This window comes from Rhinopithecus bieti, unplaced genomic scaffold (assembly GCF_001698545.2).
Source record: "Rhinopithecus bieti isolate Rb0 unplaced genomic scaffold, ASM169854v2 scaffold_44159, whole genome shotgun sequence".
In the NCBI taxonomy this organism is placed as follows: domain Eukaryota; kingdom Metazoa; phylum Chordata; class Mammalia; order Primates; family Cercopithecidae; genus Rhinopithecus; species Rhinopithecus bieti.
Genome location: NW_016818573.1, coordinates 1,631,684 through 1,652,530, shown reverse-complemented (window position 1 = coordinate 1,652,530; position 20,847 = coordinate 1,631,684). Strand labels below are relative to the sequence as shown.

At 59.7% G+C, this 20,847-nt stretch overlaps 1 protein-coding gene across 3 annotated transcripts; it reads right to left on the bottom strand.

The window, feature by feature from the left end:
• Window positions 1–1,273: 1,273 nt before the first annotated feature.
• On the bottom strand, window positions 1,274–20,142 carry GRK2 (G protein-coupled receptor kinase 2). 3 transcript variants are annotated; one of them, XM_017857111.1, is made up of 21 exons: window positions 20,125–20,142; window positions 10,475–10,551; window positions 8,550–8,623; window positions 8,304–8,405; window positions 8,123–8,197; window positions 7,923–7,984; window positions 7,031–7,082; window positions 6,630–6,721; window positions 6,261–6,360; window positions 6,094–6,172; window positions 5,870–6,000; window positions 5,459–5,553; window positions 5,283–5,390; window positions 5,007–5,073; window positions 4,603–4,703; window positions 4,058–4,124; window positions 3,890–3,985; window positions 3,467–3,629; window positions 2,854–2,990; window positions 2,649–2,762; window positions 1,274–2,551 (listed from the first exon to the last, which is right to left on the bottom strand). In XM_017857111.1, the coding sequence occupies exons 2-21, from the start codon at window positions 10,536–10,538 to the stop codon at window positions 2,387–2,389; spliced, it is 1,944 nt and encodes a 647-aa protein (XP_017712600.1). In that variant the 5' UTR covers window positions 10,539–10,551; window positions 20,125–20,142; the 3' UTR covers window positions 1,274–2,386. The 3 variants fall into 3 exon arrangements, with proteins under 3 accessions (XP_017712600.1, XP_017712598.1, XP_017712599.1); XM_017857109.1 differs by lacking the exon at window positions 20,125–20,142 and adding an exon at window positions 19,394–19,524; XM_017857110.1 differs by lacking the exon at window positions 20,125–20,142 and adding an exon at window positions 19,394–19,524 and having other exon boundaries at window positions 3,467–3,575.
• Between the last annotated feature and the right edge of the window lie 705 nt (window positions 20,143–20,847).

Genomic DNA, 20,847 nt, shown 5'->3' with positions numbered 1-20,847 from the left:
CTCTGTGCCCAGGGGTCCCATGCTATCCCATCAGTGTGTCTGAAGCCAACCCAAGCACACCTACCCTTTCCCAGACTCCTGCCTCGCTCAGCCCAGTCCAGCCTGTTTTTGCCGGACCACATTCTTCCCATTTGCTCTCTTTTCATCTCCTCCTCTCCCACTGCAGCAGTTTGTCTCCCTGCCTCCTGTCCTTCGCCTCCCTCCCCACATCCTGCACTCAGTAACCAAGCAATCACTTTAGAGCCAGCTCTCACCACCCTCAGCCCTGTTCAGCGCCTTCAAGGGCTCCCTGAGCACGGTGGGTCTGGACTCCATGTCGTTTGTATCTTCATTCTACAGTCCCCTAGCACACACCTGGCTCTGGAATAGGTTAAGCCAGGCATTCAGGGCCTCCAGGTATGGCTCCTTCCCATAGTCCTCCGCCAGCCTGGGCCACTCATGAGTGCCTGGCTCTTCCCTGCCTCCGAAATGTCCTCCTTCCTTCCCACACCAATGGTGGAGGCCTGGCTCAAAAGCCATTGCCCCGACTCTTTTGTATTCAGCCCAGAGTACCCTGCCCAGCTGCCTGCCTCCCTTCTTTGCCTGGCATGCTGTGCTTTGGCCATGGGCCCCAGCCATGCCCAGCAAAGCCCTGTGTGGAGTGGGCAACACCACCCATCTGTTTAGTCACCCCGGGGGCCCGCAGGGCAGGGACGTGGGGAAAGGGAAGTTGACCAGAAGCCTCTGGGTAGAGGCCTAGTGCTGGGGTTCCCCTCAGGCCTCGGGGACCCCTACTAGGGCTGTGCAGTGAGACCAGAGAGGAGGCTGAAGCCAGAGATGGCCAAGGGCCCAGAGGCTGCGGCGCGATCTAGAGAGCAGATGTGCCTTGTGACTGTTTCTGGGGAGGGCGTCAGCTTGGAGCCTGCTGTGCAGGGGTGTTCTGTGGGCCTGAGAAGGTCGCAGTCAGCCCAGACACTGCACCAGATCTAACACTGCTGGCACCTCCTCCTGCTTACCTGGTAAGTGGCAGAAGCTGCTCTCTCCTCCCTGAGCAAAGGTGAGGAATGGGCACTGGACAGCGACTAGGCGGGAGGACTGTCAGCTGGGAAGGGCAGGAGGGGGAGTGGGACTCACTGCCTCACCCCACCTGGAAGATGGCCTGGGCCCCAGCAGGCCACCTTGGAAGCCATGGTGGTGGAGGAGACCTGGTACCACCGAGACCCTCCCCCTCGGGCCCCAGCCCAGCAGAGGCTGAAAAGCAGTCACCAGGTACAAAGAGTCTGAGACAGCCGAATCAGGCACCATTTTTTATAAAAACGCATAGTCTCATTTTTCACTCTTTAAAATCACATTCAAAAATCGGCAAAGAAACGCCCCGGGGAATGAGTAGACGGGAGGGGAGGGTGCGCCAACCCAGCCCCGGGGGGGGAGAAGGCGCGACACCACACAGGCAGCGTGACTGGCACGAGGGGGCATGCGGTGGGCAAGGCGGCGCCCCAAGGTGGCGGCACTGACAGGATGTGGGCTGTGGGGTTGGCCAGCCTGGGCAAGGGTACACTGACGGGCCGGGGTGGGGGGCACACTGACAGGCCCCAGCCAGCCTCCTTGATGTGCTGCCCGCCCACCTGGCCGGCCCCGTCCTGGGCAGAAGGGGTCGCACCCGCCCCAGCATCGGGGAGACCTCAGGCCAGGCGAGGCCAGTATGGCCCAACCCATAGTAGCCTTGCTGTGGTCCCTGAGCCCAGGTGCTGGGAGTTGGGGCAAGAGGGGACAGAAGGGAGGGTAGCAGCACCTGCCACCAATGCCACCCTCTCAGCCGAGCCCTGCAGTGTCAGGGAAGTGGGAGTGGAGGCAGCCAGTGACACCGAGGCTTTTCCTGAATAAGGGCACAGGAGCCCAAGTCACTGTGGGAGGCCTTGGGGGCCAGGGAGACAACAGGCCCCTCCTCTCACCAACGCTGTGGGGCAGGACAGTGCAGGGCCTGCCCCTATGCAGCAGGAGGGGGTGCAGTGGGAAAATTCAAGTCGGATCCCTGTGCTGCGCCCGCCCCAGTGAGGGAGGCTGGGCCACTCAGCAGTGCCCGTGGGCACAGAGTGCAGCCCAGAGTCCAGGGTGGCACAGCTTGGTGTGGCATCATCCCTCGGGGAAGGGGCGGGAGGGCTGTGCTCTTCCCCCACAGGAAGACACTGGGAGTGGGCAGCCCCTGGGGTCAGGACGGTGGGCGCCGGGCAGCGGCTGGGTTGGTGCAGCAGGAGCTGAGGCAAGCAGGCCCCTCCCGGGGGAGCTGGGCCAGGCTGGGGCCACAGGAAATCACAATAATTACAAAATAAAACCTTTTCCGCTTGGCGGGAAAACAAATAATAAAAATTCGACAAAATAAATTAGAGGTTTATAAAAGGCGGGCGGGTCAGAGGCCGTTGGCACTGCCGCGCTGGACCAGCGGCACCTTGCTCAGCTCCACCACAGGCGAGCGCGGCTTGTTCTTCATCTTGGGCACCCGCTGCACCAGCTGCTGGGCCTCGCGGTAGGCGTCACGCAGCTCCTTCTTCCACTGCACCAGTTCAGGGTCGCTCTACACATGCCAAGCCCAGCTCTGTTAGCTGGGGCTCTCCCCAGCCTGCCTGGCCTGGCCCCTCGGCCCTCCCACCCCCAGCCCAGCCCCCACTCACATCGCACTGCAAAACGAACTGTTTCCCACCGCGGATCTTGAGGAGCAGACACTTGCGCTCCTTGATCTGCGTCTCCTCCACGGACTGGATCTCCTCCATGGTCAGCAGGCTCTGCTGCAGGGCCAGGGATGGGTGGAGCAGGTAAGAGCCGGGCCGGCCAGCCACCTGGAAGCCCAGCTCCCGGACCCCCGCACGGGCTCCTTACCGGGGCCTCGCCCTCACCCCGCCACTCCAGGCGGTTGGGGAACAGGTAGAAGTACCGCCGCTGCCACTGGGTCAGGAAGGGGTTGCCCATCTTGGACATGTAGCCGTGCATGATGCAGTCCTTGCCCAGGGCGTAGTCTGAGGTGAGAGACAGAGGAGACTCAGCCGGCCCCGCCTGGGTTTCTTTTTTGTTGTTTTCAGACAGGGTCTCCACTCTGTTGCCCAGGCTGGAGGGCTGTGGCACAATCTTGGCTCACTGCAACCTCCACCTCCCAGGTTCAAGCGATCCTCCCGCCTCAGCCTCCCGGGTAGCTGGGAGTACAGGCGCCTGCCACCATGCCCGGCTAATTTTTTTGGTATTTTTTGGTAGAGACAGGGTTTCACCATCTTGGCCAGGCTGGTCTCAAACTCCTGACCTCAAGTGATCTGCGCTCCTTGGCCTCCCAAAGTGCTGGGATTACAGGCGTGAGCCACCACACCCGGCCCCAGCCTGAGTTTCAATCCCAGAGCCGCCACTTTCTGGCTGTGATCCAGGGCGAGTTCCTTAAACCCGAGCCAGCTGCTCACTTCTAAGCAGGCAGGGGCCTGGTGCCGCAGCAGCCGGCGACCCTCACCTTCCTCATGGCCCAGCTGCTTGTTCTTGGCTTTCTTGCGAGCCTCCAGCCGGTCTGTCTCAGCGTTGATGGTGTCGAAGACAGTCTCGGCCACCTCCTGCTGCCACCGCTCCGAGATGGTGAGGGGAAAGTTGCGGTAGAGCTCCTGATCACTGTCCAGTAACTTTACCAGGTGGATGGGGCAGGGGCACATGAATGGACAGAGATGCCGGAATACCATCAGCCACAGGCTGCCCAGACCCAGGGCCCTGGGTAGGGATGGTCAGTGCAACTGCCACCACCAGGGAAGCTGGCTGAGGAGGAGCTGAGGCCTCCAAGCTGGCAGGGCTGGCAAAGGGTCTCACAGGTGATAGGAAGGGACAGGGATCCTCCCCCAGGCCAGGATCGGAGCCCAGGTACAAGAGGCCAGGCAAGGCTCAGTACCTTGATTCCTTTTGTGTCCTCCTCATCAAAGGAGCCAATGTCGAAGGCGTCAGCCGCGTTCACCTCCCCTCGTGGGGGGATCAGCGGGGGAGGGTACTGCAGCAGAACAGGGCATTAGCTCGGGGGTGGGACTGCAGAGCACCCCCAGTCCCTGCTGCAGACTGTTACCTTCTGCAAGAAGACCATCTGCCAGTCCAGGGAGCGGAAAAAGGGGCTCTCTTTCACCTCCTGAGCCCTGCGGGGAGAGGCCAGTCATCTGGGCTCAGCCCCACCCTGAGCCCTGGGCTTAACTCCTGGTTGAGCCACTTTCTGGCTCTGTGAACTTGGGCAAGTTCCTTAAGCTTGAGCTGTTTCCTCATCTCTCAAATGGGAGAACAGAAGTTCCTACATCATAGGGTTGTGGGTTTTAACACTGGTAAATTTTGCAACCCTATGCCCAGTGCTTAATAAATGTTCAATAAACATAAAAAGCTGCTATTATCATTGTCTGTGACAAGGGCCCCTCTAGAAGCCAGTTACCAGCTGGTTCCAGCAGCTCCCACCCCCAGGGCAGCCCCTCCACCCTGAGAACATTGGACAGGGCTGGCCATGCCTCCACTTGTGAGCTCCTCCAAGGAGGCTGCGACCTTGGAGGGGGTTCCAGGTGACGGGACACAGCCCTTGTCCTCATGGGGGCACAGCCGGCAGCATGCCCAAGGAGCCAGGGCACTCACCCTCGGCCCAGGCAGCCCAGTCTCCGGTTGACATCTCTCTGCAGCAACCCCTCCAACAGGGAGCGGAGTTCAGGGGAGAAGGAGTCGGGCAGCTCCACAGCCTTTAGAGAGGAGTGGGACATTAGCAGGGGCTTAGGAAGGGCCCTTGACCCCATCCCAGCTCAGGGGAGCGAGGGGTCCAGGCCCCCAGCAGAGGGACAGACGGGGCGCCGCTTCCATCTGTCAGGTGCTCCAACAGCACGGGGAGGGCAAGAGCCTATGGGGCAGGAGGTCTGCCTCGGAGGCCAGAGTAGGGGTCAGTGGCCGAGATCTCTGCTGGCTGGTGGGAAGCAAGAGTCATGCCCTGGCACTCACAGGAGCTCCACCCACCCCCTCCGCGGCCCTGCGCTGAGACCCGCACCCACCATCGTCAGCGTCATGCGGTCGATCTCATGCTTGTCTTTGGTCTTGTGCTGCCGGAAGGGGCTATGCCTGGGCAAGAGAGGCCAAAAACCAACGTCAAAGGACAGGAATGGGGAAAGGGAGGCAGGCAGCATGAATGAGCTGTGACCAAAGTCAGGGACGGTGCCACCCCTAACACCAAGGCAGCTATGGGCTCCCCTCCCCTGGTATCCCACCTGGACTGGGGAGGAATTTCTCTTAGCCCCGACCCACCTGCCCACCTGGGACGGGCCACTCACCCCCGCAGCAACTTGAAGAGCATGCACCCCAGAGAGAACCAGTCGGCACTGCTGTCGTAGGCTACGCCCTTCTGCAGGACCTCCGGAGCCATGTACCCGTGGGTGCCCCTGTGGGAGCAAGGGGCCATGAGCGGGAGTGGTGAGGGGTGGGGAGGGAGAGGGTGGGGGGCACTCACACGCTGGCATGGGGCTTCTTCTTGGAGAAGTCGCAGGCCAGGCCCAGGTCCGAGATCCGCACGTGGCCATGCTCGTCCAGAAGGATGTTGGCCGGCTGTGGAGGAAGCCCAGTGAGCTGCCCAGGGCAGCTCAGGATGGGGCCCGGCCAGGCAAGATGCCAGCTGGGTCACTGCTTCACTGGAGAGGACGATGGCTTCCCAAGGAAAGGGCAAAGGTGGGGTCCTCTCTCTTGTCCCCAGCCACAACCTGGACCCAGAGAGTGGCTCGGTGGGAAGGGCAGGGGCGGAGATGGGAAGACAAGGGGCAGCCATGTCCCAGGAGCTCCACTCCTCTGGGTCTGGTGGCCAGGATGCTGAGAAGAAGGAGAGGACAGCTACAGAGGCCCAGCCTAGGGACAGCAGGGCGCTCACCTTCAGGTCCCGGTAGACCACGAAGCGGTTGTGCATGTGCTCCAGGCCCAGGATGATCTCGGCCGCATAGAAGCGCATGTCCGCCTCTGAGAAGACCCCATGCTGGGACAGGTGGTAGTGCAGGTCCCCACCTGAGGGAGGCAGCCCCACAGGCAGCATTCAGCATCTTGTCCCAGCCTCCCATGCCTGGGCCCAGCCCACCCTGGGGCAGGGCCAGCACTCACCATTCATGAGGTCCAGGATGAAGCTGAGCTTGTCTGGTGTGTGGAACGCGTACGACATGCAGACAATGAATGGGCAGTCCTGGGAGGGGAGAAATGAGGGGAGGGGCAGTCAGCAGGGGTGCCCGGGGTTCCAGAGCCTCAGCGGCAGCCCAGCCCACCCCACTCACCCCGGTGCTGACGAGTGAGAGCATGATGCGCTCGTTCAGGGCCAGGGTCTCCCCCTGCTTCATCTTGATGCGCTTTTTGTCCAGGCACTTCATGGCGTACCTGCAGGGCAGAGGTCAGCAATCAACACCAACCCTGGGAGCAGGGGCCCAGGGCTGCCTCTGGGGGCGCTTGAGGGAAAGATTAGACCCAGGACCAGCATGTGGCACAGAGACAGGGAGGGCTGGGGCCAGAGGAGCCTGCAGGGGTAACAGCATGGCAAGACAGGAGTGCATGGGGCAGCAGGTAGCCCTGTGAGGAACCCAGACCGTCAGGGCCCCCCAAGAGCCTGGCTCCCCCAGACATCCCCCCGCGCCGAGCAGGGTGCTCACATCTTGCCTGTGTCGGCCTTCCGGCACCCATAGACCTCGCCGAAGCCCCCGCGCCCGATGATGCGATGCACGCTGAAGTCATTCATGGTCAGCTGAGGGGCAGGGACAGCTGCGGTCACCACAGGCTGCCCTGGCCCAGTCCTGGGGCAGAGGCACCTGGGCAGCAGGGGCTGGCCCCATGCCAGGGTCCCCATACCCATGTCCTGGCCATCCTTGCCATACACTTACCTGCTCCAGCCTCCCCATGCCAGGATCCTGGCCCTGACCCCCATAGCCACGGCCCTGGGGGCTAAAGGATAGATACCCCTGACCTCCCCACTCCCAGCCAAGCCTCAGGCCCAGCTCCCGGGAGAGGAGCAGCAGGGTGCCCAGCTTTCCATGCCCCCCCCAGGCCCACTCACGTGGATGTTGAGCTCCACATTCTTCCACTGGCAAAACCGTGTGAACTTATCACTGGAAGAGAAGAATCTGGGCTCATGGGCCACTCAGAATGTGGGAAGGATGATGCTGTTGTAAGCCTGCCCCACCCAGCAGTCACTCCCTGGGGTCCCATGAGGGTAGATGTGGAAACATCATGAGCTTTAATGTCCTCTTCCGGGAATGATATATTGAGGGCCTGCCCACCCACAGTGCCAGCCAGGGCTGCTTAGGTGCCCAGCACGGCCCTCGGCCACCTGGCTGTGGCTTCCTGCTGGAATCAGATCCACACAGAGACGAGGTCTTCCAGTCTAACCCAGACTTCCTGCTACCATATCCTTGACAAGTGCATCTCCCATACCTGCTTGCATACCTCCAGTGACATAGAGCTCACTCTATGGCTGGGCAGCAGTGACCCTAAAAAAGCTGCTCCCTAAAGCTAGCTGAAATCTGCCTACAATTCCCACCCACCGCGCCAACTCTGGCTACGAGGGTCACGGGGGCTGTGTGCTCTCCTGGGCCCACCCCTACCACGACCCTGATGCTTCTCAGCCCGGGTGGGCCAGCAAGGTGCTATACAGCCCATGGGAAAGAGACACAGGGGGCGCAGCTCTCCTAGGTCCCTGGAGCTCCCTGGAGCTAGGAGACTGCCTGGGATGGGCTTTGAGCTGTCTGGTGCTGAGGATGGCAGTGTGGGAGAAGATGGCCTGCAGCCTGTCTGACCTCTCAGGAGTCCTTGCAAGGGGGCCACTGACGGGCCAGCCACCTGCCTGCTCAGGGCCTAATGAAGGCTGGCTTCTGCCCTCCACACCAGCCACACCCTTCTGAGAGCAGCCCCTCCCTCCCCATTCCTCTCCTACACTGCCCCGCTCTCACCTCTCGATGAATTTCTGGAACACGTCCCCGCGGAGGTTCTGACAAATCTCTTCGATGTATGGCTAAGGGAGGAAGCTGGAAGTTGGTGACTGAGCCCTGAGAGACCATGGCTGCCCAGGCCCCACCCCCAGCTGACCAGGTTCGTTGACCCAGGGCTGTCCAAGATGACTTTGCCTGGGCAGGGATCGGGAGGCACACACCTGGAAGAGATCTGGAGGCACCTGCTTCTTCCCCAGGTGGCCTTGGACATGCTCAGTGGCACTCTTCGAGAAGGGCTGGGGAAGACAGAGGTGGCCATGAATTCTCTGCAGGGTCCTCTTTTCCCCTCCCAATCTGCAGGTGACTCTGGGCCAGCACACGGGGCCAGCCGAGGACACTCACGTGCGAGCAGGCCAGCAGCTCCTTCATGATGTATGAGTCGAAGATCTCCCGGCTGCGTGCCACACGCTCCTCCTCTGTCTCCAGCTTCTCATACTTCTTGATCTGGAGAACAAGATTCCTGCAGGTCATCTATAGCCCAGCAGGGAATGGGGGTGCCCACACCAGGTGGCTTGTGGATTCCACAAAGCTGCCTCAACCTCCTTCCCTTTCTCCGGGCAGCGCAGGGCCCGGGCCTCTGGGCCTCACCTCCTCGTAGAACTCCACCAAGGGCCTGGCCTCCTCCAGGTGGTTCAGGCAGAAGTCTCGGAAGAGCAGGTACCCTGAAGGCAACAGTGTAAGGTCACAGAGCCACGCCTCTCTCAGAGGCCTTCCCATCATTGCGGATAGTGTGGGTTGAGCTCCCTGGGCAGAAATGGCTATGGAGATGGCAAAGGTGGTCTCGGCCCCAGGCAAGGGGTGGGCCAGGCAGCCACTAAGGCTGCTGCCAACTTGAAGATACCTGGATTCTGGGTCAGGGCCCCTATGTTTCTACCCTCTTCCTGAAATCTGTTTCCCCAGGTGGCAGCTGGACGGCGATGGGTGAGGCAGAGGAGAGGGGGTGGCTCTGGCATCAGGGAGCCCTGGCTTGGCACCTGGGCCCCCACTCACTGTAGCCCAGGACCCTGTGCCTGCTCTGTGAGGCTGATACCCTGCACCGGGGTGGGCTGTACAGGTGCAACACGATCCAGTCTGGGGGCCCTGAGATGCTGTGGCCACCGGGGCCAGTTCAGCCTGCAGCATGGTGGGGAGGTTAGCAGGGGGCTCTGAGAGGCCACACCACTCCTCTGGACCCTGCCCCACTCCATTGTCTGGCTTATGGGCACAGTGGCCTAAGAAACAGGCAGGAAGGATGGGTCCAGTTGGGGAAACTAGGGCTCAGGGAGCTGGTCAGACACACTGCCTGTGGCAGAGACTCAAGCGGAACCCAGGACTACTCTACCAAGTGGCAAGTCCCTGGGAAAGAGGTTGGGGGCTGGGGCCTCAGGGCAGGGGGCATGGAAGGGGTATGGGCCACAGGGAACTGGAGAGGCAAGGTGGGCTGTGGGAGGGGCTCTCAGGGGACCCCAGATAGAGTGCCCTCATGCCTGAGTAAGGGGCCTGGGCCCGGGCCCAGGGACCTGGCCCCCAAGCACTACCCAGGGACAGAGGCCCTCCTCAGGCCTCCAGTCTGACATGGGTGAGCTGGCTCGAGCTGGTAGCCTCCCATGCCTTCGGGGACACCGCATGGGCACCTGGGTCAGAGCTGCGGCCATCACTTCAGTCCTCACTGCCTGGCCTTTAGAGCAGGGCCTTTGAGGAATGGAGACCAGGCTTCACAGTGGGCACAGTGCTCTCATCTGACTGTGACAGGCCTGCGCAGTGGGACTCATGAGTCCCATCTCCCAGATGAGGACACCAGCAGGCTCAGAGAGATGAAGCAACTTGCCCGAGGGCACATGGCACAGGCCTGGGACCCAAACTCTGTGCTTCCTGACACACCAACTCCCCCAGGCTGACGTCCAATGCCTGATCCCATCAGGCCAGGATGCCCCCTGTCCAGAGCTGACCTCCTATTCTCAGGAAGGCCAAGTCAGAGCCATGTAGGGCTGGAGCCTGTTTCCTGAGACCTGCCCCAAGCCTGCCCTCCAGGCCAGTTCCAGAGGGTGGGTCGCATTAAACTTCTGACAGCAGGCATCAGACACCAGCTGGAGGAGGAATGGAGGGCCAGCGCCAGGCAGGTTGCTTACAAAGAGGGCCCATGGGGTGGGGCGGGGCCAACCACAGCTCGGCAGGCGCCACAGGAAGGGCCCCGCCTCTTCCTGTCAGTTCTACCAACGGCCCAGAGCAGCTGCGGCCGAGCCAAGGGGAAGCTGCAACTCTCAAAAACAAAAACCCCAAAGGAGGAACTTCCCTGGCGGCCCTGGAAGACTCTGGGCCCCCACCCCCACCACGGGGCTCCCTGGGCCGATGGGCAGGGGCTAGGAGGCACGCAGGGTCACAGAGACTTGGAGCAACCCCTGGGGTCTCGCTGGCTGCTCCACCCTGAGTAGGTGGGAGGCCAAATCTCCAGAGAGTGGGGAACACGGCTGGGCTGACTGGGGTAGGGGCAAGAAGTTAAGCCTGGTGGCTGGCAGAACCACTGCCATACTCACCCAGCTTCTGGGAAAAGATCTTCTCAAAGGTCACCTCGCCCCGGTCTTCCAGGTACTTCTGCATGACACTGCGGATGCTGTAGGGCGGGGGGGGCACAGTAAGCAGAAGCCCCCAGAGCCTGTCGGGGCTGCAGGCCCAGAAATGTGAGCAGAGGACACTGCTGGTGGTGTCGCCACTCCCTCCAGGAAGGAGGCCACCATGTCAGGCCTACTCACCCCAGCCACAGGTCAAACCAGAGGGCTTCCAGGAAGCCTTTCCCTGCACTGCCCCCGCCAGGCTGTGTCCCAAAGGCCAGGGTGGCCGGCAGGTGGCCCTCTGCTCAGAGGCCCACTGCCTGTAGGGTATGGTCCCAGTGCTGCCACCGGCTGGCTTTGGGCACTTGGCCAAGTCACAAAAGCCAAACCTGGTTTGTGAGCAGATGAAAAGACACACATGTGGCATCTCCACACAGGGGCACATGGCTCGGCGGTAAAAAGGAATGAGGCACTGACAGGGGCCACAACGCGGATAACCCTTGAAAACATGAGGCTGAACGAAGCCAGTCACAAAGGGTTGCCACATATTGTGGGAGTCCACTCACATGAACAAACCCACGGACACAGTATGCAGATCTGTGGCTGCCGGGGACTGGAGAGGAGAGGAGTGACTGCCGGTGGGGATGGGGTTTCTTTTTGGGGGGGCTGGGGAGGGAGAGGAGTGACTGCTGGTGGGGATGGGGTTTCTTTTTGGGGTAAGGGTTGCATAACATGGTGAATATACTAAAAAACACTAAATTGTACAATAAAATGATGAACTTTGTATGAACTGCATCTCAATGTTTTAAATGGTAAGAAAAGGCCATGCCTTGGTCGTGTGTCCCTAGTACTTGGATATAAAATGTGACCCCTGCCCTGGGTTGCTTGGTATGGCTGTAGGGGAAGGACTGGCCACTGTGACCCCCAAAACCCAACCTGACACCCCCCACCCTGTCTATCTCACCCCCACAATGAGTGCTGTCTGGGAGAGCCACAACAGGCTTCACTCCTGGCCTCAAATACCACCTTACTGTCCCCTCCTGCCCTCTCCTGGTCCATCTCCAGCCCAGCCCTGCTGGTCTGTCCCGATGGCCAGCTGAGGCCTGTATCTGGTCCTCACTAATCTGGGCTCCTAGGGTAACGTGTAGCTGCCATACTGAGGGCATGTGCGGGGCTGGGGGCCTGTAGGGCCAACAACCTGAGCCCATGTCATGCTCACATGGCCCTGCAGGATCTATGGGGCCACCAGCAGGCCTCCTGGGAAAAGACTGCAGCTGGTGGAGATTTGGATCTGCAAGTCCAGATTCTCTGCTTGGCACGGCCCCTGCCTATCTGCACCCTGGCCCTGCCTGCCCCTAGGAGCCCAGTCCAGGGCTGGTTGGACTGGCCACCCAGGCCGTGGTCACAAAGACCTGCTGCACATCTACCCCTGAGGCACTGTGTACATCATGCCAAAGCCACCCCCTGCTCCAAGCAGCCCTGCCCAGGACATGGTTCTGAGCCTGTGGTACCAGACAGCATGTGCAGAAGCCTTGGGAAAGGAGGAGGCTTCTGGGTCTGGGGAGGCTGTGTGGAGAAGGCGGAACTCCCCTGGGTTCCTGGAGTGCAAGCAGGATCTCGGCAGGTGGCGAAGCCAGGGAGGTCGGTAGACATGGGAACAGGCAGGGGACAGTATGTCCAGGGATAAGCAAGAGGCCAATGGGGCAGGGGAGAGGTCACACAAAGGCCATGGCAAGGGGGAGGGCAGGGCCTTGCAAACCGGGGGGCTTCAGAGCCAAGGAGTGGGCGGGAGAGCAGGACTCAGGAGGCTCCATCCAGGGCAGCGGTAGCCCAACTCCACTGGAGGTGCTACGGGGAGGAAGCCCAGGCAGAGGCGACACTTTGGCAGGAAGAAGGGGAAGAGGGTGGGTGAGAGAAGGCTCAGGCTGTCGGGGACCAGGAGAAGGGTTATGAGTTCAGCCCCGTGAGGGCTTCCAGGCTTTGGGCCCGAGGGTCTGGAAGAACAGTGGCTCCAGCCAGAAGAGCCGTCTGCGGAGAGCAGCTCCAGGCAGCACTGACCTGGCCTGTGGACCCTGCCTGGCCACTGGCCTCAGGCTCGAGAGGGGGTCCTATCTGTTTCCGCTGAGCACTGTCCTTCTGGGAAGGGCTGCAGTGGACTCCCGGGCCTCGGCCCCTGCTCTCACTTGGTTCGAGCCTTCCTCAGGAAAAGCTGAGCAAGATAGCACGATAGCACGATAGCATGAGCACAGCAGGGTTGCCATGAGCACAGTCCCAAGGCCGTGACCCCCTCGCCTGCTCCTCAGAGGCTGGGAGGGGCTGTGGCCTCTTCCAAAGTTGTCTCCAACAGGAAGCAGAGCACTGAAGACAAGGATGGGCCTAAGTGACCCTGAGTTCGCATCCTATGACTCCTTCAGAACAGACCCTGCCTGGATGGGAAGAGGAGGGTCAACGCCCTACCACCGGGGAGTCAGGATGCCCTCTGAGAACTGACAGGAGCTCCGAGGATGGGCCCCCCGTCCATGCCAGCACACCCACCCCTTCAGGACATATGCCAGCTCACATCCACCAGCCACTGTCAAGGACATGTTTCCCGGCACGTGGGACTCCCAAGGACATAGGAAACGGTGGATGGAGACTGTGGTGTTTCACACACAGCAGGGGCTTCCTAAAAATCTCTTTAACTGAGAAAGACACAGTCCCTGCACTCAGCACCTGCAGACAGGAGGCCTGGGCCCTGGGCGGCCCTGGAGGCATAGGTTATGCACTGGAAAAACCAGAGCGTGGAGAAAACCCCAAGGCCAGGGGCCTGCATCTCACTTGGGAGGTGGGCCGGGAAGGTGGGACTCTGGTTCTGCACCAGATTTTTGGGTTCTGGGACATTTTGGTCCACAGAAGGGGATGAAAAAAAGCCAAAAAAAAAAAAAAAAAATCACAAAATGCCAGTCTTCCGAAATGCCTGTCTTCCGGGGCAGTGGAGGGTCAAACGAGTTTGATCAGGTGCTGGTCAAGCGGAAGGCAGCGACAGGCAGATGCAGATGACAGGCAAAGCAATTCTAGCCTGTAGGGGTCACCCACCAGGAGCTGGGCATGGTCCTGGGAATGGGGGCCACGGGGCTTCAGCAGTAAGTCCCACTGAGCCCCAGACTTGCTTCCTAAGAGCCTGCAAAAACGGTGCCAGCTTGGCAGGGCACGGTAGCTCACACTTGTAATCCCAGCACATTGGGAGGCCGAGGCGGGCGAATCATGAGGTCAAGAGTTCAAGACCAGTCTGACCAACATGGTGAAACCCTGTCTCTACTAAAAATATAAAAATTAGCCGGGCATGGTGGCATGCGCCTGTAGTCCCAGCTACTCAGGAGGCTGAGGCAGAAGAATCACCTGAACCCTGGAGACGGAGGTTGCAGTGAGCCAAGACTGCGCCACTGCACTCCAGCCTGGGTGACAGAGTGAGACTCTGTCTCAAAAAAAAAAAAAAAAAAATAGTGCCAGCTTGGCAGAGGGAATGGCCACCTAGGAGCCAGGGAGTAGCCACTGCCACTTCTCAACTGGACACACAAAGTCTCCAAGGGGGAAGCATGCTCGCTTCCTTGCCTGCGACAGCCAGGGGAACCTGCCGGGCAGGCCCTTTCTCCTTCCCAGGGGCTCTGCTGTCGGCCCCTGCCTGGGAACAGCAGGAAGCAGGACCCGGGGTTCTGAGGCCATCTCTCCCCTCAGCAGCCACGCCTGGGCATGGCCACCGCATTCTTCCCAGCCCACAGCACTCCACTTTCTTCCTTAAAAAGAAAAAAATGTTTTTTAAATAAAATAAACAACCCCCCTCCCCCCAGCAAGAAACCAAACACGAGGCCAGGCCTGAGCAGAGTCCTTGAATGGAAGGCCCCCAAAGTGGCAATTTTAGGGTTTCCTGTCTATTCCCATGGGTCTGGCTGCCAAGGGAACTGGCAGGTTGGAAGAACTTGCCACTGGGGGCAGCTCCTGCCAGGGTGGCAAGCACAGGCGGGCATGGGGGCGGTGCAGCCTCCTGGGTTGGGTCACCTTGTCTCCAACACCGCTCCCTGATACTGGCAGAGTCTGTAGTGGCATTGAGTCCAGAGCATGTCCCTGCCGCCACCCAGGTCAGCAACCCTGAGATCCAGGGGAACGTGGCTCCCAAGATCTACTCTGGAGATCAGGAGAACCAAGTGGACTCAACAGTCCCAGACGGAAGGACCTAAGGTTCCCAACACTTTTGGGCAAGGGCCTTGATCTTTGCTCTGGCCGTTGGATGGGTGCCTGGGTTCCAAATGGCCCTTACCACCTGGTCACAAAGTTGAAATGTCCAGTTTCCCCACCTGTAAAATGAGGATGTCAATGAGATGCTGAATCGCCATTGTCACACTGGCCATTTGCAAAGCCTGGGCGGACACGGCAGAAGGGGTGCTCCTAAAACGCCAGGCTGGCCGTACTGCCCACCGTGCCCTGCCTGCTGGGCCATGGGAGAGAGCCACCAGAGCCCCGTTCCTCAGCGCCCCACAGCTCACGGACAGTCCGTGCTGAATCACACAGTGGCCTGTCTTGCCCGACCCTCTGTTCCACATTTGCTGTGTTCTTGGAGGATGGGGCCTTGGTGGATGGGGCCTGTGGCCAGGGCTGAGCTGAGCAGGGTGGTTGGGACTCCCCTGCTCACAGACCAGCTTCAGGCACTGCATTGCTCTACTGTGGGCCCTGTGGGTAGAGCCTACAGCCTGCCCTGCCAAAGTATCAAGGGCTCCTTGGCACAGAGGTGCTTGGTGCCCGCCCAGCCTTGGGAAGGAGCGGTCAGTCCCACCTTGGCACCCCTGCAGCTAGGGCAGCCCGCACCAGCTCCTGCTGCTCCTGGAGCAGGCCCAGCCCAACGCTGCGGGCAGAAGACAGTGAGCAGCTGCAGCACTGAGCGCTGGGTGACAGGGAAGGAGTGGGTGCTGAGGGAGCACTTCCGGTCCCTTCCGGCACCTCATGGTTCAGAAGAAATGCAAAGTCCAGGCCATGCTCTATGGCCTGGGCTCTCTCAGGTGGCTCCTGCTTGGGGTCAGAGGCTGCAGCTGTGTGGATGGGAGGGAGTGACAAGTCAGAGGCCAACACACTCTTGCTGATGGTGAGGAAACCAAGGCTGGAGGAAGCTGGCTGGGCCATGTGCTCCGAGGCCCACAGTGAGTTAGTGTCAGAGAAAATGTCCAAAGGCTCCCTGAGAAACGGCCTCCCACCAGAGCACCCTCCATCCTTCCCTTGACCCCTGTGAAAGAGCCAGGTGCAGGGCTCAGAGGACCCTGACATGTGCCCAGCCTCTGGCCTGGCTGCCCTCCCGCCCCTGACTAGGGGCTGCAGGAGGCAGGCAGCCCCCTTCCCTGGAACCCAGGATGAGAGGCAGCCTTGGCCGGCAGCTGGCAGCCAGGAGCCATGGTTCCTGTGCCTGTCGTGCGACAGTGATGCTAAAGCTTTGCCACGCCAGGACGGTGAGAGCTGGCACGAAGGCTACAGGTCTGGCAGGTCTGGTGCGGCCACGCTGGGAACTGTCCCCTGGGAGATGAGCGAGCGTTCACCAGCCAGCGCAGCAGGGCTTGCGGCTATGGCTGAGGTGCTCCCTGTGGCATTTCCAGGAAACTTGACACCAAGGTGCCAGCAGCAGGAGGAAGTCCCCTGGGGCTTCTTAATGTTTCTCAATGACTCTCCCTGGGGCCAACAACATCCTCAGAGCTCAAGGACGGGGCCACAGACCAAATAGGAAAGACCAGCCCAAACCGTCAGTCCAAGGCAAGCCCTGAGCAGTGGAGAGAAAAAGCCAGCTGGCCCGGCACACAGCCCAGGCTCTGGAACGTTGCGTCGGCCACAAAGCAGCTCCCTTGCGGGGATGCTCGGGAAGAGGCACTCTGGCGGCCTTGTCAAATGTCACGGCTTCTTCACAAATATGACATGAGCACCCACATCCTGCAATTTACTGCCGACATGGAGACCGTAATCTGCATCACGCTAGAATGCACCAAGAACAAACTTCCAGAACTCTGTGCCCTGTGGTTCCCAGGAGGGGGTTGTCCCCCATCACAAACTCGAGATGGCTCTAGAGTCAGAAAATTGCCCCTACCTGGGAACAGAGCTGCCAACATGTTAATACCAGAAAACCCACTTCTGCCAGCATAGACACGGCCCTTTGCAGTAAGCAGCAAAGCAGAGAAGGGATGTTATTGTTTTAGAAAAAAGCTGCAGCCAAACATCTCATTTTTAGTATCTCAGTTGCAGCAAAGTAGAAATAACGTGAATATAGCTCCATCCAGCAGCGGAAACTGACCCATGGGGAGCCGAAGGAGAGTAGGGAAGGGGCCTGGGAAGAAGGGGCAGGTGTGAAGGAGGCTGTGCATCCTCAAGGGCAACACTGTGCTTTTGGTTCCTGCTATGTGTTCCGAAGCAAGAGCACATCCTGAAAGCAACAGCCAAGCCAACCCAAACCCACTAGCCTGAGCACTCAGCCCCTCTGCCAAGCCCACCTGGGTGCAACCTAGGCACGGGGAGGAGATGCTGGCTGCGGAGCACGCCTGCACCTGACGTCACCGGGAACTTACTACTAGGAATTGATTGTGCATTAATAGGACACCTCATTCTGGGTTAACAGCCCAAATTCCCCTGCACAGATTCCAATCTGCATTGCTCACACTCCCTTCCAATCCATTTATCCAGGTAACAGCAGGCAGGCGACTTAACGGCAAATAAGTGAAACCCATGCTCTGGAAAAGAAAGCAGATGAGAAAGACATCGCAGACACCCATTCCTGGGGAACGGTGGGGCTTCAAAGGCCCAGAGGGAGTGACTGCAGGAAAGATCATCTTGTTTTCAGGGAAAGGAGTCGGGAGAATGCTGCCACTGAAGTGGAAAGTTCTGGGTAAGGGACAAAGGCTGGAAGCAGCAGGGTTGCAGCTGGTGCCGCAGGAGTGGAGGAAGGAGGGAGGGAAAAAGCTTCCCGCTGCACTCCTTCCCCCACAAATCAAGGGCAGGAAGTTCTGGCTGCAAAGAGTTAACAGGAACGAGGCAGCGGAGGAACAGGGGCAGGGTCTGGGGAGACAGGGAAGCCAGAAAGGGGCAGGAAGGAGGAAACTCTCGGTGGGGGAGGGACCAGGAAACAGCCAAGAAATCGGGAGGCTGCAAGAGGCACCCGGCTCCAACAATCTGCTGCTGGGGCTGCCACTGTCACTGGGGAGGGCAGAGGAACCTCCTGGGAGCGCCCAGGCAGGGCTCCTCAGCTAGGAGCCCAGAGATTAATTACACGAGACCTCGGTGGTCATATTAAGCAAATGATGAAAATTACAAGACTGCTGGCTGCCGGGAAAGGGAGACAGCAGTTCCTTCAGGGCAAGGCCCAGACCACAGACCCTGAGAGTGAAGGGGCAGCCCCCTAATTTTACCAAGGTGGAAACCGAGGCAGGCCCAGTCAGGCTAAGGGACTGGCCTAGGTCCCATGTAGAGGGAGAAGCCAGGTCTCCCATCTTCCAGATACACAATGCTGCCTTATGCTGCCTCCTTCTAGAAGAAGGTCGGGGAAAGGGACTGTTTCCTCGGATTCTATAGGGTGACAGAAGGGGAGGCCCCTGTACCAACTCAATGTGGCACTGTGCCTAACCACTCCCATTCCCTAGCCGTTGGAACTCAGAGCTGTGATGCTAGCCCCAGCTCTTGGTCAAGCCACATCCCCAGGCACCAGCCATGGAGGGACTGCCAAGGTGGGCCACCTCAAGGTGTGAACAATTCCCAGAGGCACCCTGTCACAGGGACAAGCCACAGCCCCTCTCCCTGACTCTGACCTTGACCTTGGGGGTATGGGGAAGACAGGCTCCTGCATCTGATGGGACCCTGGAGTGGAGCTGCCCCTCGGGGCAGTAGCTTTGCCAGGGCAGCTCAGGTCTCCATCCCAGCCAACAGGAAGGGGGCTGAGCCTTGTGAACTGTGACAGCCAATGGCCCCAGACAAGGGGTGCCAGTCAGCCCACGCCGCAAAATGTGGACAGGGGCGAGAACAGTGGTGTGCAGGGGTGAGTGGAGGGGATAAAGCACAGCAGAGAAACAGCACTGGCCTGTGTGGTCCAGAAACCTGAGGCCCCATTCCAGCTTTCTTCTGTGATGAGTACGCGACTCCTCCCCTCCCTGAGCCTCAATGACTTCAACTGCTAAAGGGGAGAATCCCACCTACTGGGCCTGCCTCCCACAGTTGTCAAAAGGACAAAATGGAGTAAAAATCACTCTGCAAACGGAAAACTGTCGGCCAAACATGAGACATGGTCAGGATCACCATCGGGGCGGCGGGGGGCAGGGGGAGCGTGCTCTGCCCCACTGGGTGTGCAAGGCAAGACATTATGCAAAGGGTGGCCTGCTCCCTAATACCTCAGGCCTGGACCCCCATGTAGGGGTGGCCCATAGCCCTTCCCAGGCCTTAGCACACTGATACTCGGCGCTCGCACCTCCAGTCCATTTCACAGATGTGGGCAATTTGCGGAAGGCCATGCTGCTGATGGTGACCCAATGTGAAAACCTGGGCTGCCTGGCTCCGCCTCCTGCTGTCCTCCTAGAATCCTATCCAACCTTGTTTCTGCTCAGGACTGCCCGGGGCGTCACACAGTCCTGGTATTTCTTGAGCAACTACTACATGCAAGGCATGGCCTAGCCAGCTTCACAGGTTGGTTGAAGAATTGAGATGACAGATGTCAAAACAGGTAAGTCAGTAATAACTCCTATCATTATTGCTATCACCGCCATCACTGCTGTGGATGGGAAAGGGGACAGGAAAAGAAGAACATCTCGTTTCTCCGGGTTCTGACAGCTGCAGAGCCAAGGCGGCGCCCCATCAGAAGCAATGCATTCTGGGGGGAGAGTACACAAACGCAGACAGTTCCAGAAAAGGTCCCACCTCACACACTGCCGAACTCCATCCTGCAGGAGGGTCTCAAGGCTGTGGCCACCAAGGACAGCCGTTTTGAGCCCTAGAGGCTGACTCCCCCGTTTCCTCCCTCGTGGGTTTGTCATTTCTGAACTCATTTCTGCACTAACCGTCACTGCTCCCTGGACAGCCCCCAGCTGACAGTCAGTCTGGTTCCTGTTTTGAGAAATCTGATTGCAAATATCTTAGAAAAAAAAGGCCCTAACGGCCTTTTCAGAATGCAGACCAATTTTCCTCTCCCAGGCCTGACGTTCAGTCAATCCAAACACCCAGTGAGCAGGGCATGGCAGAGGGGGCCGGTGAGGGCCATGGGCATGGCACCCCTGCAGCATCACCCAGGGCTTAGACAGATGCTTCAAAGGCTGAGGGACATCACAGAGTCACAACTCTTATTTCACGCCATCTACATTTCACAGATGAGAAGAACGAGGCCCAGTGAGGGAAGGGACTTGCCCACAGTCACATGATAAGACCACAGCAGTGTGGACAGGCCCCATTCCCAGCCTGCTGGGGCACCAGGAGGCTAACCCTCAGGCATGCACGAGGAGTTGCCACACGACACAAAGAACCGTGGCGGGCACATCTGCTCCCTGGCGCAGGCCAGGGCAGCCAATGAAATGTAGAACCGGAAGTCTGAAGCCCTGATCTGTTGGCCAGGTGCCACCTGAGACAACCTGTGTGACTTGGGGCAGGCCACTCACCTCTGGAGCTTCAGTTAAACTATACCTGTCCTGGCCACCCCATTCGCTGCTGAGAGGCTCACACAGTAGAGAGATACTCTCTCAGCCATAAAGTGCTGGACAAACCGCAGCAATCGTCCACATCCTGTGTACTTTTGCACCTACATCCTGAGCAGTCTAAACTTTGATACCAGGTGTGATGTCAGTTGTCTTACAGAGGCGATAGCTAAGGTCCAGCTGTTGCCGGTGTGCTGGGAGGGCCCCTGGTCAACAGCACCCACCGGGCACCATATGCAGTGCACGCCAGAGGAGGAACGTGGGGGAGAGGGCACGGGGGATGTTTCCCCCACCTGAGCGCGGTCTGAGGCGGAGGGTGCCCGCAGCACCCTAGGTCCTGCTCACCACGCCGCCCCGAAAGCACTCTCAAGCCCAACTACAGGATAGCGACTCCACCAGAGGGTGGGAGAAGAGTCCGGAAAACTGGCTGTCCCCCGACACCTCACACAAGTGTAGACTGGAGGGGAGACGGGTGAGGGTAGTGGAAACCCCAAGGCGGGTGCCGTGAGCAGGGACAGCAAAAGGGTGGGTGACATCGTCAGGCGAGGTAAATGGTGGCCGGCGGAGGGGAGGGGACCCCACAGGGACCAAGGGCTGCTCGGAGGAGGATGAAGGGGCGCGCCGGGCCCCGGTGGGAGAAGGCGGGAGCTAGGGGCTGACAGCGGCTGGGGGGGGGGGGGGGGGGGG

Excerpts from the sequence above, each read along its gene's own strand:
- GRK2 (XM_017857109.1), bottom strand. The coding sequence starts at position 19,521 with ATGAGTTCAGAAATGACAAACCCACGAGGGAGGAAACGGGGGAGTCAG. Across the intron at positions 8,198-8,303 it reads AGCTGCTGGCCTGCTCGCAC|CCCTTCTCGAAGAGTGCCAC; the intron begins GTGAGTGTCCTC and ends TGTCTTCCCCAG. Across the intron at positions 2,763-2,853 it reads GGGGTGAGGGCGAGGCCCCG|CAGAGCCTGCTGACCATGGA; the intron begins GTAAGGAGCCCG and ends CTGGCCCTGCAG.